The sequence below is a fragment of the Colias philodice genome, chromosome 18 (genome assembly GCF_061535455.1).
Source record: "Colias philodice isolate Cphi_HAF_F1 chromosome 18, ilColPhil1 Martin Lab GWU primary, whole genome shotgun sequence".
Classification (NCBI taxonomy): domain Eukaryota; kingdom Metazoa; phylum Arthropoda; class Insecta; order Lepidoptera; family Pieridae; genus Colias; species Colias philodice.
The window spans coordinates 6,604,436-6,615,212 of NC_143103.1; the positions used below are offsets into that span (position 1 = coordinate 6,604,436).

Sequence of the window (10,777 nt, forward strand, 5' to 3'; positions counted from 1 at the left end):
ATAAATGCGAAAGTAACTCTGTCTGTCTGTCTGTTACTCAATCACGCCTTAACTACTGAACCAATTTGCATGAAATTTGGTATAGAGAAATTTTGATACCCGAGAAAGGACATAGGCTACTTTTTACCCCGGGACATAGGATAGGTTTTATCACGGAAATCCCACGGGAACGGGAACTATGCGGGTTTTTATTCGCCCGTGGTACATATTTATGTTTTCTCTACATAAGAAACATCCAAGGAATATAATAAAAAAATTATTCCCGTTCACACGTGATGCCGTGACAACGTGAAAGGTTTCAATAGATGTACATATTATGTAAAAAAACTAAATCCCGCCCGCCTTGTAAAAAAACTAATCTATACTAATATTATAAAGCTGAATAATTTCTTTGTTTGTTTGAACGCGCTAATCTCGGGAACTATTGCTACGATTTGAAAAATTGTTTCGGTGATAGATAGCTCATTTATAGGAAGGCTATAGGGTATAATTCATAGATTACCCATTTAATGATATTTTATCTGTGATTCTGACACTTCGATTTAATAACATTACTCTATCTGTGATTGAATGGCAATGAAAAAAAAAGAGAAATAAATAAAAAAATACGTCTCGACTCTCGATACTTCAACTCAATGACAAAATATAGCAAATCTCAATAATTGTGTTTATTGTTTCAGTTTCATTTAGTGATACAATAGATGATGCTTTCTGCATATTAAATACTCAAAACATATTGTGTATCTATATAGTACTTGTTTAAAGTAAAAAGATTTTACAATGGGTAGTTTAGATCAAGGGGTATTGACTGGATTTATCTGTAGATTATGTTCGGAAATGCATCGTGTAGTCTTACATATTTATGGAGAAGAAGGAATTCGCTTGTGCATATCAGAGAAAATAAACCGTTATCTCTCGATCAATGTAAGCATATTTACAACTACGTAAGTAACTATTTCGAAATTAATTAATAATATAGACAAGTCATATTTTTTTTAAAGGTATCTCGTTCGGACCCCCTTCCAAAAACGATTTGTAAAAATTGTTTGGAGCGCTTGGAGAATCAACATAGACTTGTAATGCGCATTGAACAGGCAGCCAATATGTTAAAAGGCCAAAGGCGAGCCAGAGTGATCAGAGGGTGCTATGTTAGTGTGTGTGACTCCAATGGACCTCCACATCCCCCCATACCAAAATAAATATTCAAAGCAATACTTCATTCTCATCTAGTTTACCATTTAGGTTATTATAAGTTTTATAAATGTTTATCTCCAGCTAAAATCTTAGTGTTTATTATTGTATACTACAGATCATATGAGTCATTTAACATGGTAAAAGTATATAGTTTTACACTATGTTGAGATCTAATGATTCGATGCACTCATTAGCACTCGGCATTAGTGATGCTATCAGCAAAACTACACTGTATGTTTGTTATCATATTATGAAGAGTCAAAATGGAAGTTCATGTTGATGTATTATGACAATCTTGTTGTAATAATATTATGTAATGGGTACAATTTTATCATTCAAAATAGATACAATTTGTATTTGTTGTGTCACATAGTAGAAGATACTTTTTATTAGAATCTATGTTCTTTAGATTTGGATAGGACTGTTTTGACGTTAAAAAATTTATTAAATTTTTTCCATGTTAAGATGCAACAACTACTTCTATATTATATTGTTGTCTTGTACCTTCTTATACCTTAATCATTAATGCAATAAGAAACCAGGTGTGACAGGAAGTAAATTTAAAGTTATATTATTTTACATGATTTATAATGTTGCTTTTGTCATATTATGAAGTGTTAAAAATCCCCAATAAACATTTAAATTCTTACCAGTACTTTTGTTACAGCATTTACTGTTTAAAGTCTTACTTGTTGTATGTTTAATGAACAACATTTTTCAATGTCAGTCAAATAATTTATTAAATTGAGTGTCTGAATAAAACAATCTTCCTTGTATTGTGTTGTTGATATTTTATTTTTGTAGGCTTACTATGTAATAGCTAGCGAGGCAAGGTTTGTAGTGTTTAAAAAATTAATTAGTAAAAATATTGATTTTATCGACCTGCTATCATATTCAATAGAATATATACCTGTTCCTTTCGTTTTTTTTTCTTCAGAGTAGAAAAAATAATGATGATTAATATTATAGTTTTCGTTAAATTTCTTCAAATGTTTAACTAAAGTTGTTTCGATTTTGTCATTTATTCACATTTTTTTTATTATATAATACTGTATTTATGGTGACAGCTGCAAATTTTCAAGGTTTAAAAGGAATTTTACTCTAAATTAGAAAAAATAATTAAATGATTCACAACAAAAAGTAATAATAACTTGAGATCTGAAATGAGGTAAGAAAACTTTGTTTTTGTTAAAATAATATTAATAAAAGTATTGTATGAATTTTTATTATTTTAAATTATGATAAATTTCAAAAATAAGATAGTAAACATATTCTTTATTCTGTGTTTTTCTTTATTCAATTCAATGTAGTAGTAGGATTTACAAATAGCATTTTTAGAATAACTAAGGTGGGTTTTGTTTTAAAACCTACAATTTTATTAAAATAATATAATATAATTACTAATTAGGTATATTAAATTATATATAAGTAATAATTAATACAAAAACCTAAGATAGTTAAACTTGTTTTATTTATTTATTTTTTATTAATCCGTCAGTCCTCGGATCACAGACACAATAGAAAATCTATTGTGTCTCGGCCCGATCGGGCCGCTCGGTGGTCAATGGGTTAATATTCAAGGTGTTTATTTCTTAGAACTTAAAATGTGTTCAGCTCATCCAATAATGTTTTACACTTGTCTCTTAAAATTTTAACTGCTTCCACAAAGATTGCCTGCGGAGATATTGCACCAACGGATTCAACATTGACTGCAAAAAAGAAAAATTCATTATATCTAATGAAAACATTTCTAGATATATGAGTACATAATGATACTTACAAATGAAATGATCCCTTATTCTGCTTAATATTACCGCATCCTTTATATTGTCATATCTGTAAACGTTTCTACTGCAGCTGTCGTAGCGTGCATCCTTTACATAGGCACATCCATTTGAGTCAATACTAATAACTCCTGGTGAAAAGCAACTTTGTAATAAACATGCATCGCTTCCATTTACTTCCCGCGTCAATATAATTTCTGGTAATAGCCTGTATGTCGCCGTAGCTAGAAGAAAGAATTCATTACAAATATGATATGTATTAAAACAATAGAGAAAAATATCAATTCATGCATGCCATCATCTTATTATGTATATTATGACTGTTTAATTTACATTTTTAAAATATAAAGCATTTTTAAACATTATTGTACTTACCAACAGGTGAAAATTTAGCATGATCCTTTCCAATGCCTTTGACGGCTATAAGACTTAGGTCTAATTCATGACCGGGTCTCATTTTTGATATTAAAATATCACCGTGAACTGGACCTATATCTCCATCCTTGTGTACTGATGCCTGATTGCCAATTGGATGCCATTTGATTTGAGATGAGTACACTAAAAGATTTAAGTAAAAAAGAAAATAGGATTATGTAATTTATATGCATTTTTACTTTTTCTCAAAAGAATCAAGATATTTATGTATTAACCAATTAAGAATAACAAGTCTCAAACCATCTTAATATATATAAATCTCGTGTCACAATGTTTGTCCTCAATGGACTCCTAAACCACTTAACCGATTATAATAAAATTCGCACACCATGTGCAGTTCAATCCAACTTGAGAGATAGGATAGTTTAAACATGTAGGTAACACGGGTGAAGCCGGGGCGGACCGCTAGTTTATTATATAGAAAAAGATGCGCAGAATCTTCAATACAATTAAAATAATAGTGTTGTAAATAATATATTACCACTATGATTTTCATATAAATCGTCAGGCTTAAATGATTCTTTTGTCTGTGATTTATTGGTAGTGCACTTTACTTTCAATGAAAACTCCAATGTATCAAATTCAGTACCCTCAGTAGCACCTAAAACATTAAAAGCATCTAATATATTTTTCTTCATTTCACTGAAGTAAATTAATTCCGTTTTCATTATTACTACCTTCTGGACGGTACTCAAATAACCTCGGGTCAGCTTTTAGTGGAATCAATCCAAGTCTATGAGCGAGAATTTCATCTTGAATAATTGATGTATTATTTCTAATCAGAACCTTTTCTATAGCCATACTTGGAACTTCACTCAACATCAGCCTACGAAAGGCATTTGCGAAGGCTGGTTGTATTCCAATTATATCAAATTCCATTTCTAAATTATCCATTCTTACGATAACTATACGCATATTTTTTGTAAATTTTTTAAAATTCCATTTCTCATCAGCCATTCCATAATCATTGGGTGCATTCTGTAATTGACATAATTATATGATTATCCCGATAAATAATTAAATAATATGTAAATATTAATAAAATCAAGAACAAAATTAACCTTAACTCGAAATTCCTCAAGATACACTCGGGGCTTTTCGTCTAATTTTGGCATTTCAATAATATATTCTTAAAAATGCCTTTTAAAATGTTTTTCTTAATAACAAGATAATAACAATTTAACTTTACTGTGAACTAAATGATTGAATTTCACAAAATTACATTCACAACAAATATTCACATGGTAAAAGTTGCCTCGTGTAAACAAATCAAACTGTCACTGTCATTTGTCAAACGCCATAGTATTTTTTTTCCTTGATGGCAAGAAAGCTTTGAAGAAAAATAAAAACGCCGTACGGCCGTAGTAGAAAAATTGTTCACTGCCCTAAAAGGGGTGACAGACGCAGTAGCGGCGTTAGGGCAGGGCGCGGTGGGGCGACCGCCCAGGGCGCCGGATATAAAGGGGCGCAATAGGCGCCCCTTTATATCAATGTGAATGACATTACAATAATTTCATAAATTTATCTTATTATCCTGATAAGGATAGCCAGGATTAGCTTAAAACATATGTTTGTATGTAACCAATTCTCCTTCGATTCGATTTTGACCCACTTTTCAAAGACGGATTTTATTAAAATTTTGTATAGTTATCAAAACCCGGTAACAATACAATAATTGCATGAATTTATCTTATTATCCTGATAAGGATGGCCAGGATTAAATATTTCTTTACGTAAACTAACCGACTTCTTTACACACGTTTTCTATCCATTTTAAACGGTCAGTTTTAATTCAAAATTTTTACACTTATCAAGGATTGGTGACTTTAGATTATTATTTTTTTATCTTATTATCGACTAAACAAGTAATAATGCACAACTTGTCGCACGCCTGACGCAGGGCGCCGTTCGTATCACAACGGCAGAAAATCATTGCGTGGCGCATTTTTTTAATTTTGCTATAACTCCAAAAAATATTCATTTAATATGAAAGATGTAAAAGGAAAAAATAATCTTTATGAAATACTCAAGCTAATTACATATTTAAAATGATAAGATTTAGTACCGTAATTCTGTAAGTAGCTTCCAAATTACTACTTTGTAATTGCTAATTTTTTAAAGTAATAAAATTGATATAACTAGTATGTTCTCTTTAGAGATAGACATGTCCTATAAAGGAAATTTCTGGAGACCTGTAACTGATACACAATTCCACCATACATTATTTCGTTATATCTCAAAGGGTTTAGATAGCATTTTCGTCGACAGCTCCCGTACGCCTAATTTTTTTCCGACTTCTACACACAACATATATTCGCATATATAAATTACACATATTTTGGGTAATTTGTACAAAATCTTAATACATGATATACTCAAGCCTTCCTTTTGAATCGTTATATTAAATAAAATTAAAATAAACTGAATTAAAATCCGTTGCGTAATTTTAAAGATCAAAGCATGTATGTAATATAGTGACAGGTAGGCGGCGGGAAGCGTTTTTGTTTTATGGTTATGCAATTCTTAAAACTGAGTTGAATCTGCATTTTCATCATTAGGACTTGTTTCCATATTATCGACTGTTATTGATTACATATTATCGCTACATTTTAGGCTCGGGCGGAAAGCTAGTACAAATAATAACAAAATATTAAAGATATGAGTGTATGGACATTATTCAGCATAAATCTTACTAAAAAATGCAAAATAAATATATGTAGTTAAAAAACTAAATTGTGAAAAAATCGTGGGGTGCCATGTATAATCAGCTCTTGAAAAGCGCCCCACGCTTTTTTCACAATTATACTAATGTATTGATTATTGTTTAATTCCTAGAGTAATAATTATTTTTTACTTTTTAGTGGTAGGTATCTATCTTGAAAGCGTGTTTTTTAGTTTTTTAAACTATATTTATTTCATATGGGTTTGAATTGCAGTTAGGGGGCGCCATATAAATCTCGCCCAGGGCGCTGGTAAGGCTAAAACCGGCACTGGACAGACGTACGAGTAAGTACGCGAACTTGTGGCTCGACGACCTTTTTCGCTCGTGTGTCACCCCAAGTACGCGTACTTAAAAACCGTCGAGTAAGTTCGTTGACGATCCAACATGTTTGAAATTTTACTCGTAGCCCGCCTTCGCTCGCACGTCTGTCACCGCCGCGAGCCGCGAGCCTAGCCTGTCTAGCTATAATAGGTGTTACTAAGTGCAAAAGTTCAATTAATTTCGTCTTCTTCTTTTAGTTTTATGAAAATAATTTAATATAATTAATATGAATGAATATAATATAATTGAATATTGGCGAAGGTATCTTTGAATCACGCCAAGGAAGTTTCACTCCTGACGCGTGGGCTCGGCGCACACGCTCTTTTTTTGTAAAGTACCCTCAAAATATAATAGTAAAAACGAAAATATATCCTTCAATTTTTGAACATTTATTTTGTTAGAATGCTATTTACTTAAAAATAAGTGCTGGTTATTAAATTAAAAATGTCTATATTTAATTCCTGAATAACATAAAATTCCCTCTGTTGATGACATAGAGACATTCGATATCGGTGACACGCGAGAAGCTACTGACCAAGCTCTTGCGTGTGTCACCGACGTCGAGCCGAGTAAGTACGCGAACTTTAAAACCGCGGTTTTAAAGTTCCTACGTCTATCAGCCCTTTAAGAGTATATATTAATACAATAGTATAGAGCGCGTGTATTGCACAAATTGCTTAGTGCGCATCGTAGGCAGACTGTGTAGGCAGATGAGCTATAGATACTTTATCGATGTGTGTGTGACAAATAGGGATGGGTAGGTATCAATTGCGAGTTGAACTATCGATAAGTTGTGTAAATAAATATGTATCATAAGTAAATTTTATGTTCAATAAGTTATTAAAGGAAAAATATATGAATAAAGTATAAATATGTAATTTTAAATTTGCTTACCAACTGAATTAAGTTTGTTTATTCCATTTGAATATTTCTTCTATTAATTATAAGTACTTTAAAAAAATATGTTTAATTGGAATATCAGATAAACGTGAGTACTTTTTAAATAATAAAGTTAATAAAATAAAAAGTCGGGTTTAGTGCTATTTCTTTAATAATAAATCAAACAATAATAATAATGTTTTAAAAATGTTAAATAAAAATAAGAAATAATTAATAATTTTAAATGATAATATAATAAATAATATTAATAATTTTTTTATTTCATTTTATGATTTATCCATTCTACTATCAAAATCTTCAAAATCAATTTAGCGGTTCAGAAAATATATCGTAAAATTACATACTTTACATTTACACTATAATACATTCGCATTCATAATATTAGAAAGTGTATCATACAAAACACACCACAAATTTATTTAAAAATTTATTTAACTACATTTTTAAAAGAGTTTTAATTTTAAAGTTAAATAAATAATTTGTAAAAATATGGTTCTTCTAGTAAACTTTACATCGAGTACAGCGTTGATCAGGTCGCGTGTCGGTCGGCTGCCGAGTAGGTATACCTACTCGGCAGCCGCGATACACGCGACATGCGCTACACAGACCAAAAAGTTTGAGACGATGTAATAAAAGTTTCACTTTAAAAATATGCGAATTGGTTGTGCCGTTTTCGAGATTTACGCTTAGCAACACATTTAGCTATTCATTTTTAACACGCTTTTATTAGCTTCACCTGTACGTTTGTATGTATCCGACATTTTTGTATGTTACCGACTCCTTAAGGACGCTGTCACAAATCTGCGTTACTCAAACTTAGGTATTTAACGTCGCAACGTGGTTCGCGGGACATCGCGCTCACGTAAACATAGCGCAATCCATTTTATAGACCATCTTCATACTTGATATTATTATTTTTTTATATTTTTATTGAAATAGATTCCGAAGATTACTGGGAACTTTAAAAAATCAATTTGTTACTTTTATTAGTAGGTACGATCCTTATAAGTATTTTAGTGTATTCAACCAACTTAAAAAAGTGTGACTATTTTACAACAATTTGAATATGAATTGTATTATTGTATACAATATCGAAGTTTTTTAAGAAATGTATTTAAAATACTTTTTTAAGAATTATTATCATACATAATATTATGTTACCGGCAATATATTAAACCCGGCATTGTATGCAATTCTTAGTAAATGTATGTTATTCCGAGAAACAGTCGGAATGAAATAAATTAAATTCGTCACATTAACTACCTATATCTTTAAAACTGAACTTTTCTTAAGAAGCAAACACATTTGCAAATGTGGGTGGTTTTTGGGGTAGCTATTAACCAATATGAGGTCAAAACTAAAATCCAAGATGGCGCCGACAAAAATTTGAAATCTTTTCGTCATGGGTGTCATTTTCTTTGATTTTGATTTGATTTGATTTGATTTTGACCCATTTTACACAGACTGTTTTAATTAAAACTTTGTACACTCATCAAGGATCGATTATAAATTATAATACATACATTAATGAGCTGTAAACTAAGCTAGCTACCCTCTTATCACTTACCAGGACCTTAACAAGAACGTTAAAATTTTAAATCGTAGTCAACGGACGTAATAGTTAAGAGAGCTAGCGCAAAGCTACCTGTATGTATTTGACCAGACCTGGATTTTTGTGTATTGATTCCTCTATATACCTACCTACTATACCTACATGAGATGGGGAGTCACTAAGCCCAGAGTGGTGGACACGGCGGGTGCTCAGGTAAGATAGGTGGAAATTTTTGGCGAATTTTAAATCCATTCGACCACGTCTGCCAGTTTGATATTTGAAAATACATTATTATTATTATCGGAAAATAACAATGGCAGACCATTATCACGCGGGTAACATTCTGGCAGACACTTATGAAAGTGCTGAAAAAAATAAAATTTTGAAAGTAATTGACCAGATCTGCCATTCATATATTTTATTTATTAGGGTCTTAAAAACTTATTTTCGTCACGGCAGACTTTTTCATTAAGTACAGACAACAAGACTTAGCTACTACTTATCCATGGTCAGATCTATGCATGTACTATCTCTGTAGCTATCTTTTTTTCCTACTAAATCACTATTATTCTCACTCTAGCATAGTATTTTTATTTAATATAGGTACTAGCATTTAAATAGTCTAGGTTTTATACCTGAGAGGGCTCTTTTCGGTTCCCACTATAACGGTTATTGCCAGATGTTTTCAGTATAGCACAGATTAGATACTAGCAGATACATCACTTCCATGCAAAAGTGAAAATTACTACGCTATAATAGCCTACAAAATCTTAATAATAATAACTACGGTTCACATATCGAGAAGAAAATATATATACCATAAGTACTACCTACCCGCACAAAGAGTCGAGATAGTGCTGCCCACCGTGCGACTCACTTGCAAGCACGTCATTGCACGAATGCCGCTAGGGTTGTATCTTTTTGTATTATTAGACATGTATGCATAGTATGAAAAATCACTATATTAAATAACTCTAATAATCTCTATACATGTGTATAAAAATGAATCCCTATTTCCCTTTGTCACGACATCACGTGTGAACGGCTCGACCGGATTTGATGATTCTTGTTTTGGTGCGTTCATTCTTTCATAAGAGGAAAGAAAAATCAAGAAATTGGGATCAAAAAATTGAGAAAATTTGAAATAATACGGGCGTATAAAAAGCATGGGTTTGACAATTTGCGCGAAGACAGCTGGACAATGTGTGTCGGGTCAGCTAGTACATACCTACTTAACTTATGGCTACTTAATACATATTTCCCAGGTTCTTTTCCAATACCAAATCTTTGTCTCAAACATAACATTATTTAATTAAAGTCTATCATGTTGTCTATATATATTTTTAAGGTATATGTATCTTTGATTTTGAAATCGCACAAAATAAAACAAATCGGCGAAATAATAAAAATCTGGATTTGTTCATATAACGGATAGTTGGGCTACAAAAATGTAGATAAATTATTATTCTCATGTGTAACAGTAACTTCATAATTATTTTCTATTGATCTTCAGAGTGCAGATATATAAAACATTTCAATTACTTAGTATGATGTTCATCTGGGCTTGGATTTAATTCAAATCAAAATATTGTGTAGGTAGCTAAGTTACTAATATTTAAAATTTAATATATTATATTAACTAAAAACCGGTACATGAAGAAGCTTCACTAACGTTCTAGACTCTAGAGTTAGCTTTTTAAATCCTAATCTCTTAATATTGATATCTTATGTGCTTTCGCTCCGCCGCACCTCTTTGTAAGAATTATTGAGAAGAGGGTTTCTCATTATAAATTAATCATATCTCAACCATTGAGATAATAGTACTACGTATGGAGGAGACACCACGAACAAAATCTGTGCGCCTTTTTT

At 31.3% G+C, this 10,777-nt stretch overlaps 1 protein-coding gene across 1 annotated transcript; it reads right to left on the reverse strand.

The window, feature by feature from the left end:
* Positions 1 to 2,763: 2,763 nt before the first annotated feature.
* Positions 2,764 to 4,687, reverse strand: Polr1C (RNA polymerase I and III subunit C). Its single transcript, XM_089706285.1, has 6 exons — positions 4,475 to 4,687; positions 4,091 to 4,391; positions 3,895 to 4,014; positions 3,354 to 3,536; positions 2,975 to 3,202; positions 2,764 to 2,903 (listed from the first exon to the last, which is right to left on the reverse strand). The coding sequence occupies exons 1-6, from the start codon at positions 4,526 to 4,528 to the stop codon at positions 2,794 to 2,796; spliced, it is 996 nt and encodes a 331-aa protein (XP_089562411.1). The 5' UTR covers positions 4,529 to 4,687; the 3' UTR covers positions 2,764 to 2,793.
* Positions 4,688 to 10,777: the final 6,090 nt, after the last annotated feature.